The 17,923-nt window shown below is 48.7% G+C and overlaps 2 protein-coding genes across 2 annotated transcripts in view; one reads left to right on the top strand and one right to left on the bottom strand.

The window, feature by feature from the left end:
• TMC5 (transmembrane channel like 5) overlaps positions 1-17,923 on the top strand; it is a 130,709-nt gene that overhangs the window by 26,073 nt on the left and 86,713 nt on the right. The window lies entirely within an intron of this gene.
• SYT17 (synaptotagmin 17) overlaps positions 1-17,923 on the bottom strand; it is a 34,231-nt gene that overhangs the window by 10,092 nt on the left and 6,216 nt on the right. Inside the window, exons 4-7 of the mRNA XM_084216276.1 lie at positions 13,999-14,147; positions 12,976-13,595; positions 3,830-3,950; positions 3,031-3,186 (exon numbers count right to left, since the gene is read on the bottom strand). Of these exons, the coding sequence (XP_084072402.1) occupies positions 3,031-3,186; positions 3,830-3,950; positions 12,976-13,595; positions 13,999-14,147 (1,046 nt within the window). The remainder of the gene's footprint in view (positions 1-3,030; positions 3,187-3,829; positions 3,951-12,975; positions 13,596-13,998; positions 14,148-17,923) is intronic.

Raw genomic sequence — 17,923 nt, 5'->3', positions numbered from 1 at the left:
TTTGGGAGAAGCTGTTAACAGACAATATTTGCAGCAGCAGCAATCCTGACCCTGGATGGTTTTTCCTGGAGAGGACATTTCCACCAGAGCTCATCCCACCTCCTTTTGGGCACTGGGACTGTGAGTTAGGGACAGCTCCAGCAGCACCTGAGGAAGGAGCAGAGGGAAGGCAGCTGGGACAAGGTGTCCTGCACCAGTGTGGAAGGAGGAGCATTTTGGTCTGTAGATGCCAATAATTGACAGTATTGAATCCTTGTGTGCCTAAGGAGGAGGAAAGAGCAAAAAGAACCAGCCCAACCAGCCCCTCCTGCGACCCTGGCTAGCACAGAGCTCCTCCTGGGCACATCACCCTGGAGCACTTTGGAGAGCCCCCCTCTCCAAACCCAGCTGTGCTCCAGTTCAGCTCTCCAGAGGGAATCACCACCAGGAAAGCAGGGATGGTGCTTTACCCCGTGTCTCCTCTGTCTGCACACACAGTCCTTGGTAACTCACAGCAAAGCGTGGAGGAACCCACCCCAGAGTGCTCTGAGCACAGACAGCTTGATCCCAGCTGCACAGGAGAAAAACACACGGGGGGAAAACAAAATCCATCTCACTTGGTGTGGATAGTGCCTCGCTCTGCAGCGTGGAACCAGCCCCCTGGGAGCCCCAGCTGATGGGAACTGGCAGAGTTCCAGGGCTTTCCATGAAGCCAAGCCAGCGTCAAGACAGCTGCAGACTGGGTCCAAAATACAAAGCCACAATAAAGGTGCCTTTAAATTATTGAAGACATACTCACTTCTGGCTCCCATGGCTGCTTTTACAGCTCTCTCTCCATTCAGAGCATCATCACCCACCCTTCAAGCAGGATTATTTTGCTTTTCAATTGGACTTTGACTCAACAGCAAATTTAATTAACTGACCTAATGGACTAGAGATGTGGATTAGAAGAGAAAAGAAATAAGAAACAATTCCAAACAAAACACACAACAGAAAGAGCCACCACTGCAGCAAAAAAGAACCCCAAAGCACCCAAGTTAAAAAAACAAAACAAAACTACACCCTTGCTACGCAGAGATGCAAAACAGAGATCTCACATTGCAAGATACCCATACTGCCAAACATTTGTTCTTGATTATCTTTAAACAGAGGATCCCAAAGCCCTTGACGAGCCCTTAAGCTGAATAATACTGCAGGGTGCCAAGGAGGAGCTCTGTGGGGAGCCCCACAACCCCTTCCCAGGCCTTCAGAAACTCATGGCAGCAGAGCCCACAGATGCACACAGCAATAAACTGGGGCTGCCCTCCCTGCAGGGGACACCCCACCACCCTCAGGAGCCAGTCTGTCCCTTGGATGGACGCTGAATGTGGCTCAGCACCTACCCTGTGCCCTGGTCAGAGGTGACAGACAGTGCAGGCACTGACCCACAGCAGGCTGTGCACACAAAAACACCACCAGCACCCTGGCTCCAGCTCTCTGCTGGCCACACCACCCACAGCTCAACCAGAGTGTCCTGGGCACAGCACAAGCCCCAGCCCAGGCAGTGCCCTGCCCTCCCTGCCCCTCACCCTCGGGGAGCCTGGCCCCACTGTCCCTCCAGAGCTCTGCACCTTCCTTCCCCTGGAGCTGCTGGGGATGTTGCTGCCTGGGATTATTTATTGCAGACTCACAGCCAGCAATCTGTCACTCAGAAAATGAAGCCCCACTCAGGAGGCTCAGTGCCTGTGTGACACAGGGTGATGAATCAGCCAGGTTCCCATTGGCTCACTGGGAATACACCCCTCTGCACAGGGAAAAACACCCAGAGAGACACATCAATCCTCACTCCATCCCCTGTGCCAGCAGCAGGGCTCCCCTCACCCTCCCCAGTGCAGAGCTGCTGCTCTGCTGCCTTTCCTGCTGCCAGCAGGACAAGGGGAGAGCAGAGAGTGAGTGATTCAGGGCTGTCACGAGATCACCTGCTGGAAGCTCCAGAACAAACTCATCCCTGCACATGCAAGGGGCAGGCAGGCTGACATGCATGCAAAGCACTGACTAATTATAGGTGTTTTGCTGAGGAAATTTCTGAGCATGAAGGGCAACATTTAAGCTGCTAATCAGCATCACTTTTTGTTCTAACATGTTTGGAAACAAACTAATGGGTTGGAATAAGCCTCCTTGAACCAGCTTTGACACCTGTATCTTCCACGTAAGAAGTAAAATTAAAAAATACATCCTTTCAGAAGGAGATGATTTTCATCAAAAGAAATGATGGAAAATTGTCAGAAAAATTGTTTGTGAAGCATGAGAGCCCAGTGTGGTAACAGAGTGTGGGCCCCACACTCCTGCAGAGGGCCAGAAGGTCTGAGCCTGCTCCTGATGGTGCCACAGCTCCATGGGGGGGTGCAGCCATGGCATGGGAGGGAACCCCACCCTTCAGAGGGGTCCCTGCAGCCCTGCTCAAGACTTTTAGGGTGGGAAAAGGCAGAGAACATCACCAGCCTCAGCAGGTCCCTGGCAGCCCTGTGCTCTGCCACGCCTGCTCCCAGCACCAAGGCTCTCCTGCCTGCCTTCATGCCTCGAGAACAAATACAGGAGACCCAGAAACCGCTTAAAAATAGAAATTCCTATCCCAGCCAAGCACCTCCAGTGCTGATAGAGCTCTGAGTGAGGTCAGCTCTGAGCCTGCTGGTGGCCCCAGGCTCTGTGGGCTGTACCTGGGTCCATCTCAGCTGTGCCATGCAGGGCTTGTGGAACCACATGCGGAACCATGAGGTCCCTGTGGAACACCTTCAGGTGCCCCCTCTCACCAGCAAACCACATCAAGTTATTTTGCCAGTGCTGGGGCTCTGATTGAGAGGACAGCAGTGAACATCCTCCTCAGGTGTGACTGTGCCCAGGCTGGGTGCCACTGAGAAGGGCAATTAATGCTGCTCCTCTTCCTCTGCACAGGAGCAACCCCCAGCCAGGCTGGCAATGCTGGGCACAGCTCCTGCAGAGCACAGAGTGACAATGAAGCCCCCCAGGGTGGGTCCTGCACACCCACAGCTGCTGCCCCAGCACCACTCTCACCTGTGAACACCAGGCTGGCGTTCTCCAGCTCCTCCTGTGGAACCTTGAAGCTGAAGGACTCGTTGTAGAAGGGATCTATCGTGCCCCGCATGCAGGAGGTCTTCTTGGTTTTGGTTAACTTTAATCCGTGAACAAGCTGAATTTTCACAAAGGGATCTGGCAGAGAGCACAAAGCACAGGCCCTGTGTTATGGGGGTCGTGAGTCAGCAGCCCTGGGCGCCCCAGGGATGGACTGTGCTGGGAAATGGCCTTTGGGAACGGCCGGGACTCGCGCCCCACGCTGCTCCCAGAGATTGCAGTGGGCACAAAAGTCAGGCAGCCAGATTAAAAACAGTCCCTGCCAAAACCACAGCTAATGTCAGCCTTGACACGCTGTTCTTTTTGGGAAATGCCAAGGTTCTGGCAGCAGCAGAGGCTGGGGCAGGAACGTGGGAAGAGCACCTGAGGACAGAGGCAGGGAGCAGCTCCCAGGCAGAGTGGCCAGGGCCAGCAGTGCCCAGGGCTGCCTGACACAGCACAGCACAGGGGATCAGAGCTGCTGGCTCCTCACCTCAGCCTGGCTCAGAGAGCTTTATTTTGAAATTGGCAAACCCTCCACTGTATCCCAGAGTAAGTGGTCCAAATATTTTCATTATTGTTGTCTATACATACAAGAGGGACTCAGAATCCAGAGCCTTGTATTAACAGGAACTGAGCATCAAATCCCCCTGGGTCCCCCACAAACTGCAGCCTCACTGGTCTGCTTCAAAGGCACACACAATCTGTGCATGAGTAATGTGAGAAATGCACTGCCCTTTACCTGAACCTTGGCTCATGTCTGTCTGAAGAAGCTGTTTTGCCCTAATGATGTCCACGTTCAGCCTTCCTGCACTTGGTAGGTAGTTTAGTGACAATAGCAGCTCTCCCAGCTCCACTTCATTCTGCAGGGAAAAGAGAATGTGAAGATTTAGAACAGAGCTCAGAGGGGAAGGGAAGGGAGAGAAATTAAATAAATCCCATTTGTCTAAGTGCCTGAAAAATGAATTTTAGTCACGCTCTGAACTGCAACCAAGAACCATCTGTTGGTACCTTGTGCTAAGTGGAAACAAGAAAGGAACTATCCCCAAAAGATGATATTCCTCTAATCACCAATCCTTCACCAGCTTCCCAGCAGCCAGGCAAAGAGGAGGCAGAGGCACAAGGTCAGTAGCTTCTGCCTGCTCCATTTTTAATGGTTCCAGGCAGTTCTGATTGTACCAAGGTGCAGAACACAGACCCACTGGAGAAGTCATTCTCTTTCCTCCCCAGCCCCCATGGGCCACAGCAGCCACTTGGGAAGTCCAGACACGCAGTGGTTAAAGCATCCCTGGGTCACAGCTCAGGGTCCCCTGGCACAGAGACCATGGCACAGCCTGGCTGTGCCCCTGCTGCTCCCCTGCCTGCCCCAGGGCCACAGCAGCACAGCTGTTCTGCCATCATCATTCCTTTTCCTTTTACCTAACAATGCTTAAAACGAGCAATTCAAGAGCTGGGGAGCTCACATCACTGCTCCTCAGCTGTGAGGGCTTAAAACAACCTCTGCCCCCTGCCATGACCTGGCTCTGAGAGGCTCCCACTGTCAGATGCAGAATGCTGACACTGAAACACTCTGGAGGCTGGGAACACTCCAGGCAGTCCAGGCAGGAATTGATCCAACTGCCCAGTGCCAGGTCCCTGCAGAAAAGCAGAGCTAGTGCTTCATCCCAAACAGTCCAAAACCAACCTAGGTCAGGTGTCAGAGCCCATTCCAAGAGGAAAAGGAGCTGCAGTGGCATTGCAATCATAACAAAAGGCTTAAATGTCTTTACTGATGCCCCAAATATTAGATTACAGAAACCAGAGACTATGGGTAGACAGTAAAGTAAAGGGCTCTCAGGATAGCCACAGCCTGAACTGACCCAAAAAGAACCAGGTTCACTGGGTGGGCCAGCACACCAGGCACAATCCCTGCCAAGGACATCAGTGGCTCAGGGAAACTGAGGCTGGGAAACCCAGCCAGGAAAAGCATCTGATTTCTTAGCTCAAATTCCTTTTGTCCCAGTAGCTTGTGGGTCACACTGTGACTCCTCAGCACCCACACTCACATTTACCACCTGCATTTTCTTTTGCTGCTACAGCATCACTGCCTCACCCAGGAGGAACCTCTCCTCCATCAGCCTGGGCCAGCTCCCACACCACAGTGCTGGTCAATATATGATGCTTTCAGTTCTTTCCATCAAAAAGCCACTCCCCAACACACACACAGTACTCACATGCCCACATACACCCTAGGGGTCACAGCACAAGGATCCAAGAGTCTCACTTCCCAGGTGGTTTAAACACCATCTAATTGATTTAAACTATCATCTCTCATTTGATTTTGCCCAAAAATGCTCCTCTCAGGTCTGTGGCTGGAACAGCCTGCAGATATGTTTATCATCAAGAACAGTCAGTGATTTTTAATCCAATTACCAGGACAGGATGGAAGCATCACAGTGCCCACACCAGCACCCTCAACAGGAGCCACACGAGGCAGCCCTCCACCCCAGCTCATTTTTTATAACACATAAACAACATTTCTAACAGACCCAGTCCTACTTGCATTCACTGCTGATCAGGTTCCATTCAGGCTTAAATTCCTAGAAATTCAGGTGCATTTGGAAATACAAATTAGGAAACTGCTCAGTGATTTTATTACCTGCTGGGGAGAGACAAACAGCTCCAGCTGCAAATACCAAACTTCAGGCACAGCCAGGTGGCAGGCTGGCATGGGGCAGTGATGGAGGACCTTTCCAGTCACCTCAGGCTTAGAGAGCTGAAAATCTGCATTAAGATTTGGGATAATTACTTGTGGAGCTGTCCAGTGATGGAACCTGTTGACCTCATCCAAGAGCTGCAGGCGTTTCCCTGGGCCAGAGAGGAGCCAGGGAGCTCAGCAAGGGAAGGCAGAGCTGCGTGCTTCCAATCCATTTGCATTTATGATCCATTTCCAACAAAAAAAAGCCTGATGATGTACACTGACAGTGCCAGGCTGGATCTGTGACACCCACTTGGGCACTGGCAGGAGAACCATGGCCCATCATCCCTGCAGAGATGATGGAAGGAGCCCCTACAGTGTAACCATCACTGCTGCCCAACCCACCCAGCCTTCCACAGGAAATTAGGACCTAATTTTCTGTAGGACCTCACCTAACAGGGATTTCAGCAGTTGTCTCTAGAAAAATCCTTTTGGCTATCTGGGCTTACATTTGAATGAGGAGAGGGAGAGATATAAAATGTTATATTCTGTATTCCACCGAACACAGGAGGCAGACTAGGAGCAGCTTCAATCATTCCCAGATCAAGCCTGATCTCACAAATCTCAACAGCTCCTTCTGATGCTCTCCAAGAGCACCCACATTTGTGTTAATTATTTTGAGGGGAGGAACGGAGCCCCTGCTCAAAGGCCAGGGCAGGATGGGCGTGCTCAGAGCCAGCAGGGAGGAGCAGCAGCAGCACCAGAAGGGGGACTCCAAAAGGGGGAAGGGGGTCTCCAAAAGGGGGAAGGAGGGGGGCTCCAAAAGGGGGAAGCAGGGTTGTCTCCAAAAGGGGGAAGCAGGGTTGTCTCCAAAAGGAAGCCCGGATTCTGGAGCTCCCCTCCCCGGCAGGTGACTCAGCCTTTCCCAGGCACTCAGCGCCAGCAGCAATGCCTCTGCTGTTATAAATGCATTATGGAAACGTGCTCCAAACGCTGCCCCAGCGCCTGGGGGATGCCAGCCACGGGAGAAGGGATCAGTGGCTGCTGTCACCAAGGAATCAGTGGCACTGTCCCCGCCGTGCCCAGCCCTGCCCCGTGCCCCAGCCCCTGCCGTGACTGGCGAGCGAGCAGAGAATTCCCGGGTGCTCCAAGCAGCAGGAGGCTGCAGCTCCCGGTGCCTTTCCCGACAATGCCACGGCTCCCTTTGGGGATGTGACAGCCTTGTCACCCGGCTGGGAACACTCCGTACTGCCAGAGCCCGTGGGGACACAGGGCATGGCCACCCTGGTGCTGTCCCCTGGGTCATCCCGGAGCTGCGGCTCCTGCCGGGGCTGAGCCGGGAGGACGGGGGGGATTCGGGCACAAGGGCTGCCCTCGGCACCCCGCTCACCCGAGGGCGAGGAACTGCCTGGATTTTGTGCTTCCCAGGTCTGTCTGTCCGGAAACTACCGAGCTGCTGGTTTTGCCTTGGGTGTTTTGAAGCCAGCAGGCAGCGTGCAGAGGTGCCCTCTCTGCTCAGGCATCATTTCAGCTGCCATTATAATGCTGATGACGAGCGGGTTCGTGCCGAGATCCCAGATGACCCTGGAAAAGCAATTTCCTGTTTGATGAGATGCCGGAGTGACACCAAGTCTGGGATGTCTGAGACTCTCCTGAAGCTCTGATTAACATTTCACTCCCGGCTGTATTACACTGCCAGGTTGGATTTGCAGCCTCGGGCTCGCCTGTGATCCAGAACCTTCTCCAGTTACTGTCTGGGCTGAACCCAGAAGTTTTGAACCAGAATTTTTTCTGTTGTTTTCTGTCATCTCTGAAACACAAAGAGGCTCCCCCAAAGGAAGATGAGCTTTTAATTAATGCACATCTTGTTTGGACCAGGTAATTCCTTCCTCACAGCCTCCCAGACTGTGCATTGCTGCAACACCAGCAAAATTCTGCAGCTGAAACCCTTCCCAACAGGAGCCAGAGCACATGACATCAGCACTGACATCCATGCATCGCTCCTAATGAAGTTTCAGATTGATTTTCCTCCTCAAGGTTATCTGTGTTGGTACCTCCAGGCACATTAGAAAACTGATGGTTTAGAACAGTTTGCTCTAACAGGTTTTCTACAGCATCCTGTGCCACAGACACTGTTTGGGGAAGGTTGAGTTATTAAGGACCAGAACTTGAGAAAAAAAAAAATATACTTACCAATGAATAGGAGCAGTGTTTCCTACATAACTGGCACCAACTGGATGTAGGATGAAGAGAGTCACAAAATCCCTTCTAAAGCCAAATTGTCTTTGCCATGAGAAAGCCTCTATTGTGCAAGAAGCTTTGGGAAGAAGACATCCTATGGAGAGGTCCTGCTCCTGGACCCCACCAGCCTCTCCTCTCTGTTCCTCCACCACAAATACAACCCCAGCATCCCAGCTCTCTGCAGGAAGGGCAAGGAGTGAACAGACTGAGGGGAAAGGATGAGGTGACCACGAATACAGATAAGGATAAAGAGAGAACAGTCAAGAACAAAAATTTTTCAATGCTAGAGCTTTACAGACTCAAAAAAGGAAAGGGGGGAAAAAAGTTCCATTTCCACTGAAATGGAACTAAGGAAAAACAAACATACAGAGTGAAATAAAAGAAGATAGACCAACATAAGCCAAAATATGAAAACAAACCACAGGTTAAAAGCTAAAAATGTTGTTATCAAGATGGACAAGCATCCATCACAGTGACCTAACCCCAGTGACCTGCAGGGTGGGGAGATCCTGCCCTCTGCCAGGCTTTGCCCAGGGCATCTCCTCCACTGGCCACAGGAAAACTTCCAGGGGGATTTTACCACCCAGCTGCTGAGCAAACACGGCCCATGCAACCACCTCGTACCATCCTGAACATCAGAACTGACAGGTCATTCCAGTGCACTCATAGTAGGAGGTTAAAAAAGCAAGTCCAATACACCCTCCCTCTACTATAAAAATGGCTTAATTTGAGGGAAGAAGGAACTTCATGCTATTTTCCCACCATAACTAGGCTTTTTTTTTTTTTTTCTCCTTTTACAGAATGATCTCCAAGCTCTCATTACTGCTGGTCTAAAACACTTATTCCTGCCCACTCAAATCTGCCAAAAGAGAAATGAATCATATGTCAATAAAACTTGGGGTCCTGAACATGTGCTTCAGAATTCGTTTCAGCAGCGAAATATGCGAATGTGAGCCCAGCTCAGCTCGGCCTGCCAACTTCATTCATGGCAATTAAGCAAAGCCACACACATTTCAGGGGATATTTAAGGAGTGCAGAGTGTTCCTATAGGGACTGGACTCCAGAGCCTTTCCATGAGCAGCTACTGCGCTTTAGAAAAGCAATAATTGCCCTGCAAGAGAAAACCTCCCAGAACTACCAAGGATAAAGGATTTGGCAATACCTGCACTGACATTTTCCACAAGAAGTCCTTCTGCTCAGCTGCTGGCTCTGATGATGCATCAGGCAGCAGCTCCCTGTGCCTCCACTTTGGGCTCAATCCCCTATTGTATTTGGGCTGCCCCCAGATGAAGGCAGGAATGATAAATCTGACTCCATGTTCTCAGAAGGCTAATTTATTATTTTATGATACTATATTAAAGGATACTAAACTATACTAAAGAATACAGGAAGGATACTTACAGAATGCTAAAAAGATAATAAAAAAAACTCGTGACTCTTTCCAGAGTCCCAACACAGCTTGGCCCTGATTGCCCAAAGAGTGAAAACAACTCACAGCAGAACCCAAGGAAACAATCACCAGTGGGTGAACAATCTCCAAACACATTCCACACGTGAGCACAACACAGGAGAAGCAAATGAGATAAGAATTGTTCTCCTTTTCTCTGAGGCTTCTCAGATTCCCAGGAGACAAATGCTGGGTGAAGGGATTTTTCAGAGAATGCGAATGCCACAATCCCCCTAAACACTGAACGTGGGCCCAAGCTCAGAGAGTGCTTCTGAGCAGGCACAACCTCCTGCCCCAGCCTGGCAGCCTGCAGTCTGTAGCTCTGGCTCCTGAGGCTGAGGACAGCCTGCTGCTCAGCTGTACTCGGGTTCTCTGGGCACCCACTGCTGACAGGGAGCAGGACAGCGCTGCTCAGCACTCCTCACGCCGAGGAAATGTCCTGCTTGTCACTCACAGCAGCCCTGTGAGCTGGTGATGGAGACACTCCTCCAACAGAGAGGAGCTGTACATCCCATCACAGGCCTAAGGAGCTGATCTTGGTCCAGCTCCCGGAGGAGCCAAGAGTTGTTATCTGCAGAAGCTGGACCATGCCCACCTGGGAGAAGCTCACTGTCCTCGCTGACACCGCACGCACCAAAAGGTTCCTGGCTCTCCCGTGCTGGCACAGCCCTGTACTAAGGCAGGTTCCAGCTCTGGGATGAGGGAGCTCAGTGTGATGGTGGGACAAGGACCTGGCACCTGACTTCATCAGCACACTCTGTCAAGGGCTTCCAGGTGGAGACAGCGAGTGCAAAGCAGATGTTCATCTTAGCTCGTGTCATTTGGCCACTTTCTCTGCTCCTTCACAGTGCCTGCCACCCTCCCACTCCCACCAGTAAGAAGAGAAAGCCTCCCACAGCTCCTGCCATCTGGATTCACTTTCCTCCATCTCTCTCCAGCTCGTGATGTTTCTGTCTATAAATTCCATAAAAACCCCCCAAAATTCACGTATTTTGTGTCTTTCATCTTCACATATCATGTCTATGACTGTCTGTGTTTCTCTCCCTCCTGTTACCCAAGCACCTGCTTCAGCCTTTTCTCCTGTGGCTGTGGGGGTGCTGCCAACTGCTGCTCTGTGTCACAGCCCCAGACTGGCAAATTCTCCTGACTGAAGCTCAGAACTGCACCAGAGTGGTTTGTGGTGCTCTCCAGGATCCAAGGATGCCTTCTGCCAAATAAAATGCAACTGCACGTAGATATTTATTTCTGTGCCCGTCTATCAGCATCTCTCAACACAAAGCACACTTCAGCAGGCTCAGGTTCAATCCAACAAGAAACTGATAAAGGCTGTCTGTCCCTCAGCTAATCAAGCAAAAAAGTGAGAAGTAAAAAAAAAATTGTCAACGTGTCAAATCTATCATTCCACAGGCAGAAGGTTCCAACTAGTATTAAAAAATCCCTCAGAAATGTCTAGCACAAACATCACTGTTACTGAAAGACATGAAAATGTATTTTTTCAAAGCAATAAGCTTTATTGTTTTACTTCTTCCAGGATTTACCTTAACCCTTTGATCAATTAATTTAATCACCACTAGGATGAAACGTGCCTTACTCAAGGAACTTTAAAAATTTTATCATTGAGAAAATATGAGAAGATGATGCCAAACATCATCCCTGGATGTCCTGTACAAACACTGTTGATCCCTTTACAGTTGCAGTCTGCCAGCTGAGGTAAAACCAGCAAAAAGGTATGAAAGGCCACTTTACTGATCAAAGTGTGGAGGAATTTTTGCCTAAATTCTTCCATATGATAGCAAGGGGATAAATGCAAAAGGCTTTTAAGCCTGTGCATTCAAATAGAGTTTTGTCTTTCTCCTTCCTTTTATAAATATCAGAAATGCCAACTTCTGCATAAATAATTTATCTTGAATGCTGGTGAAGCAGACAGCACTGCTGAAAACAGCAGCAGCTTTCAATGAAACTCTGGAGAGGGGGAGAGGAAGAGCTGGCACACGAAGGCAGAGATGATCTTTTCTAATCAAGGTCTGTATTAGCTGTGGAATGAGTCCATGTTACTCATAAAGAGATGCAAAATACAGAGAAGTATTTGTCATGCAAAAGTAGGGAGCAGGGGGAGAAGCAGAACTGCCTGGTGGGAATCACAGGAGGACAATGGGATGCAAAGACATGTCCTACACAAGCACACAGTCAAGGACCCCATGATTTTGACTTGTGCACAACTTCCAAAACTTTCCTTTCCTGCCTGAGCATGGTTGAAGCTAATCCCACAACACTCCTGTTTCAGGAAATCCAGCTGGCTCTCCTGCAGTTACCTGGGGCCCTGATCCTCCTCCCCTTTGCAGAGGGCAGCAGGTCTGAGCAAGAGAGGGAAGTGCTGCCAGCCCCTCTGCACACACAGAGCGGGCAGAGCCAGCCCCAGCTGGCTTCACTTCCAAACACTGCTTGGGGTACTCCCTTTCCACAAGTGTCTGATCAGAAGGTTCCACTCCAAATCAGACTCTTGAACCCACAATGTAAAGCAGCAGTGAGGCCAATGATTTACTGCTCATTTCATCCAGTATCTCTGGCTATGGCACTCTTCTGTGAGCACCTAAAAATCAAAGAAAGAGTGAACATTCCAACAGCGTTTAATTCAGCAAGGACCCCTTGGAAATTGCAATTTGGGAGCTGGGAAGGAACTGGGAGAGGCAAGCTTGTTACACCAATCTTATGTGACACTCCTGTCCTCAGTAAAGTGCTTGAGATGCTGTTGACACAATGTTCTTCTCTTGGTTTTTCACAGGGTTCCCTGCCTCTAGCTAGGTGTGTGATACCACTAGTGGCAAATCTGGGAGGTAACCACCATTCCTGGCTGCAAAGCTCAGAGCTTTCCACTGGACAGCCCTTTCCTGAGAACAGAGGTGAAAGCACACAGACCCTCTGATCTCCTCTTCCCATCCCACTGAATGGCTGAAATGCCCAAAACGCGTGCAACACCCCACTTGCATCAGACAAATACTTATGGCAAATTTAGTTCCTCCAGGGATCTGATGAAAACAAATCTACCACTCCTTTGCAGATTGTTGCTTATGCATTATGCCACAGGTCTGGGTAGATTTCATCTTCTACATATTTAATTGAAGCAAATCCTTACTGAACTGGCAGCAGCAGCTCCCCTCGTGTCCTCAGAGCACAGGAATGACCTGGGGACAGTGTCACAGCATTCCTGAGAGGGGATGCAGGTCACTGCAGTGACAAGAAATGTCTGCCCAAAGGTGCAGAGCAGTCCTGAGTTCTACTTGTTTAAGCTGACAGAGGATCTTTGTTCATGACTATAAAAGACAGCTCCTCCACCTCACGCTGTTAGTTATAAAACCAGTCACAGGCCCACATAATCCCAACCCAGCAGATGCTGTGTTAACAAGATGACAATTACTAATTAGAAGCAGCATTACTTGCCAACAGGCAAAGGAACCACACACACACACAAAAAGCCCCAAAACAGCAAGAAGAACTGTGGCAATAATCTGATAAATTCTGTTACCTGAGAACTAGGCACAAGGGCTTTCCACCAGTGTCCACCTTTCACAAGGTCGACATCGCTCAAGGGCATTGACACTTTGCCAATAACACAATGGCGTGAGAATTTGTCAAAATCCACTACAGTTAAAAGCAGAGTTCTTCTCTGGGCTTCTAAAAAGGGGATTTCAAATGTGTACCTCTCCTCAAACACTGGGTTCTGCGTTTTGCGCTTCACTCCGGTCTGCTTGGAGTTCTTCTGGTCAGGAAGGAGGCAGATCTTCACATAGGGGTTGGAGTGAGCCATGTCTTGCCTTGAACCATCATAAGAAATTGGAGGAGGCAGATCTTTAGCCTCAATGACTCTCACTATTAGGTAATTATGCAGCAGATCATACTGTGTGCTAAAATGCAGCATGCCCAGCTGGTACTTGGACAAGATCTCCTCATCTGTCAAGGAGTCCATGTCATCACTATTTGAGTCAAGAGAGTACAGCCTCGGTTCAAATTTTCTAAAATAGTCATCTGGGGTGTAGGTTTTTCGCAGGATAGTTGGCTGAACTATTTCTTTCTTAGCTCCAATTATTCCAAACTCGATGGGTTTGATGTCAATTAGGGGAGAACTTGGCCTCCTCGACTCCAGACCTGAGCGAGAGAAACACACAGAAGTGATTGTCAGAAAGTGCACTAAAGCAATCACAGGTGCCCGTCAGCTTTGGGAGCTCCTATTCTGTGTCTGTGCAATGCCAGCACAGGCTCCACAGGGGGGTTTTCCCCCTTTTCCTGCCCACAATCACCAGCCAGGCTGGAGCACAAGCTGGCCTGCACTCCTCCCTCCCTGCCCATCTGCACGTGCAATTTCCACGCTCGTGCTTCAGCCAGCAAACCAGGGCTGGCCCCTTCCACCGCCCTCCTGCAGAACAGGATGAGATTTCAACCAAAGCCTTCAGCTTGACTTGGCTCCCTGTGCAAGAGATGGGAGAGCAAGCAGCCCAGGGTGCCTCTCTGCCCCAGAAGGACTGTGTTAGTGCTGGGAGGATGCTCTTACTTGAGATGCGCCGCGTGAGGCTGTAAGTGGACCGTGATGTATCGGAGGAGGAGCGCCTTCTGTCAGGGGAAACATCCTGGAGAGTGGGAGGCAGCTCGCTGATTGCATTATCAGAGTCTCCATCTTTGTCCTCATTTTGGCTGCTTATCCTGTTATAATGAGAGACCTTTGGGTGATTCAAGGCAGTACAAGGAATGTATACAGGATAACAACGTGTTCTGGCATTCTGGGCTAGTCTTGGGTGCTCGTCCCTCGATGCTCTGGGGTATCTCCTGATCAGTCTGGCAAGCAAAAGGCTGAGCAACTGACTTCAGACCTATGTAAAAAACAGATTCTTGACCTTTCTGCCCGTCTTTCAAACAGTTTTATCAGTATTTCATTATGACACAGGCCACTGGGGCACATACAGCTCAGATGCTGATCAGAAATATTATGTTGTCATCTTACTGCACAGCTCCCATACCTTCTTGGTGATTTCTGATGGGCAGCTCCTCACAACACTGACTCCTTCCTCACAGCACAGCCAGCAAACTCCAGCTCTCTCCTCACCAGCTGACCCACTCTTTCACAGCACTCATCCTCACTGGACACAGCTGTGGCCTGTTCAGGGCAGGTCTGTTCCTCATCTTTGGTAGTTAGTGCAGCTGCAGCTCCTCAGGGGTGAGATTACCTTCTGCACTATCTTTATTTTCTTACCTTCTATCCCCACACAATATTATACTTCTCTCTAAGGAAAAAAAATCAAACCAAAACCCCACAAACCTCAGACAGTAGCATCCTGCTGTAATTCACAGCTACACTTTGGAAGCACAGACTTCACTAGGAAGGAACCAGCACAGAAAATCACCATGCTCAGATACCCCAAACCTACCACACACCTCCTGGTAAAACATTGCAGGTTTGCCAGCAAAGTTTCAAAACTTGATCTTACAGACATAATTCATTATTTGATATTTATTGGCATGCCTTTTTAAATATTTAAATGCTTTGTATCAACTTCTATAAACCAGATGTGATTCTCAGCAGATAGTAATTGTAGTGCCCAGGGATCTTGGTGGGAGCAGGGAAGTTGGCAGGATCTAAATGACAAAGCAAGTTTTGTAGCATTTTGGAGAAGACTCCACAGAAGGCTGGCATCAAAGAGAAGTCCACATATATACATTTAAACAAACTGAAAGGGGAGTTACATGTACAGACAAGTTGTTTTCATCTAAAACAACATTCTGGTTAAAAATCCCAACATGTCCCAGCTGCAGTGGCTCCTGAAAGAAGTGAGGATCTCCCAGCTTGGACTGAAAGCAGGGCAGGAGCAGACAGTGGAGGAGGCAAAGTCTGCAGCTGTGTGCTCAGAGGGGAGTGCTGCTGATGGAAATGGAATCACACAACGGGGCCACGACGTGTGGTGCATCCTGCAAAACAGCCAGGCCACCAGACAGAAAATAGCAGCAGATCACAAGGAAAGCACCAGCACAAAGTGAACAAAGCAAAGGGGAATTCTGTGTGAATTTTGCCTCCAAGTCACCCTTTCTATGTGCACAACTCAGCTGGGTGTAAATGAAATATATTGAATCATTTTGATTAGTAACCAATGACTGGAGCAAAGCAATTGATATATTCTACTAAAAGCAGTAAACTTGCATGAAAGCCCAACAAGCATTAAGAAAACAAACCAACCCCCAAAAGCAACTGGAAATTCTTATCCAAGCCACAAAGTTCACAGCAGGATCCATGCAAATTTCACCAAGTCACACAACTCATCCACACCAAAAAAAAAAACCTATTAATAATCAAAACCAAACCCTCTGCTAAAAGAGGTGTGCAATATTTGCACAGCTCTGCAGCCCATTAAAGGCAGTCCAAACCATACAGTTTGATATATAATCAGTACTTGGAACACAAATAGCTTTTTCATGCCTAAATGCAGGTCCACACAATCACAGGTGGCATTTGGATATGCTTGTGTTTGAGAAGCAAATGCAGAGAGCAAGGCAGGGTGAAAAGGGAATCAGGAAGAGAGGCATTAAGGATGTTCTACAATGGGTAAACGTAATAGTGAGTTAATAACATACAGATGACCTTTAGTAAGGAAATTGCTACTGAGCCACAATAATTTTTCCTCAAATAAACTTTGGCTCTGGTTAAAGCAGCTCTGTTTCTGTTTAATCTGAACCTTTGGAAAGAGGAGTCGTGTCCTGATTTCAATTCAGTCTCACAGTGTGCACTGTTTATCTTTGGGGTTTGTGTAGAATATTCCATAACAAGCAGCTCAAACATCCACCCTCATTCCCAGGCCATTTCTGCAGGGACCAGGATGGGAGGGCTCCTCATGAAATAACAAAAGTTACCACGTACTCAGGTCATTGCAACTGCACTCATGGCAGGAAGGTTTGGGGTTTTCTTTCACTATTTTTGGGGGGTTTTCTTTCTCTATTTTTTTGGCTGCCACTGCCAAAAAATTCAGAAAGTGAGAAAAATCCATATTCTCCCAAGAGGAAGAGCTTAAACTTGCAGCTTTTATTGTCCACTCCTGAATTTCCAGGGCAATGAGGTTTCTCAGAACTGCCAAAGGGAAAACCTAGGGCCAAAATAGAAAGGATGGGTCATTAACCACGGGCATTTCTATGTTTGCTCATACACTAATGAGGACCATAAAAACAGTTTTCCCCTGGGGAGTGGGTAGGAAGGTGAGGAAGGCACCAGTTGCATTCTACATCACACCAGTGTCTCAGGCCCATGAAGAATAGGAAAGATGGAAAGACAGCTGAAAATGTAGCTCTATTTTTAAAACACACTTCCAGGCTGCAAGCAAGAAATACAATAAATTGATTTGTTCCCAAATTCAAAGCATGCATCTAAATGAAAAATAGGGTGTCATCAAACCTGTTTTTCATTGTAGGGGTTTCCACTAAATACAAAATTTCCCTCTCAAAAAATAAGTGAGGGAAAAAAAAAAAAAGAATGAGGGGTTCAACTGATATACACAGATCTCTGAGCACTTAAAATCATTAAAAACCTTATTCTAAGAACAAGTCCAAATTCTTACTCTGAGTAACTAACTCATCTAACTCCAGAGATCATTCCCTACATCCAAAAATGCATATAGAGATATAAAAATAAAAGATGAACACAGCAAAAACAGAATTCTTCTTTGGTTTCTGAATTCTGAGTCAACATGGGATCATTTCCACTTAAACATGCACACGAAAAGCTTGGGTCTCCTATTTGCCAGCAAACAAAATATACCAAATTACTTTCTTCTTTTTACTTTCCTTTGCCTTTTTACTTTCTTTCCCTCTTCATCTTCCAGACCCTTGCTCCTCTACAGGCTCATTTTCTCCCCCTCTCCTCTCAATCACATCTCCTTAGGGAGAAGTAGAGGACCTACCTCCTATCTCCCTTGGTCCTTCTCACTTAAATAGTTTTTGTGCTCCCTCACCATGTTCCAGCAAAACCACCCTGGAAGCACAAAGCATCATCACTTTGCCTGGCATCACAGCATTTTCAAGCAAGCAAAGCCTCATCTCCAGCTGATACATCACTGTGTGTCCCAGGAGTGGGGACTGCAGGGACCCTGAGGCACGGCAGCACCCAGCTCTCCTGGCAAAGCAAAGCCACTTCTGTCCCCTGTCCCCCTCTCTGGTGCCTGCTGCCCCTGTCAGGCTTCACCTCTGGGAATCACCTTCTCAGCATGGAGCAGAACAGGCTCCAAACCACCCACAGCTGGATGGAAAGATGGAAAAATGGCCTCCATGTTCTCTGCCCATGGCAAAGCCACCACAGAGCTGAGATTTGAGAGGATAACAACTTCAGCACTCACATCATCCCTTTAGCCAGACAGAGGAACCCAAGAGTCAAAAACTACACCCAGGAACAATCACTCCACACCCCAAACACACAGGATGTCCCTTCCACTGCTCAGCACACC

The sequence above is a fragment of the Fringilla coelebs genome, assembly GCF_963513975.1.
Source record: "Fringilla coelebs genome assembly, chromosome: 16".
NCBI lineage: Eukaryota > Metazoa > Chordata > Aves > Passeriformes > Fringillidae > Fringilla > Fringilla coelebs.
The sequence above is the reverse complement of the archived record's forward strand: the minus strand, read 5'-3'. Positions and strand labels throughout refer to the sequence as shown.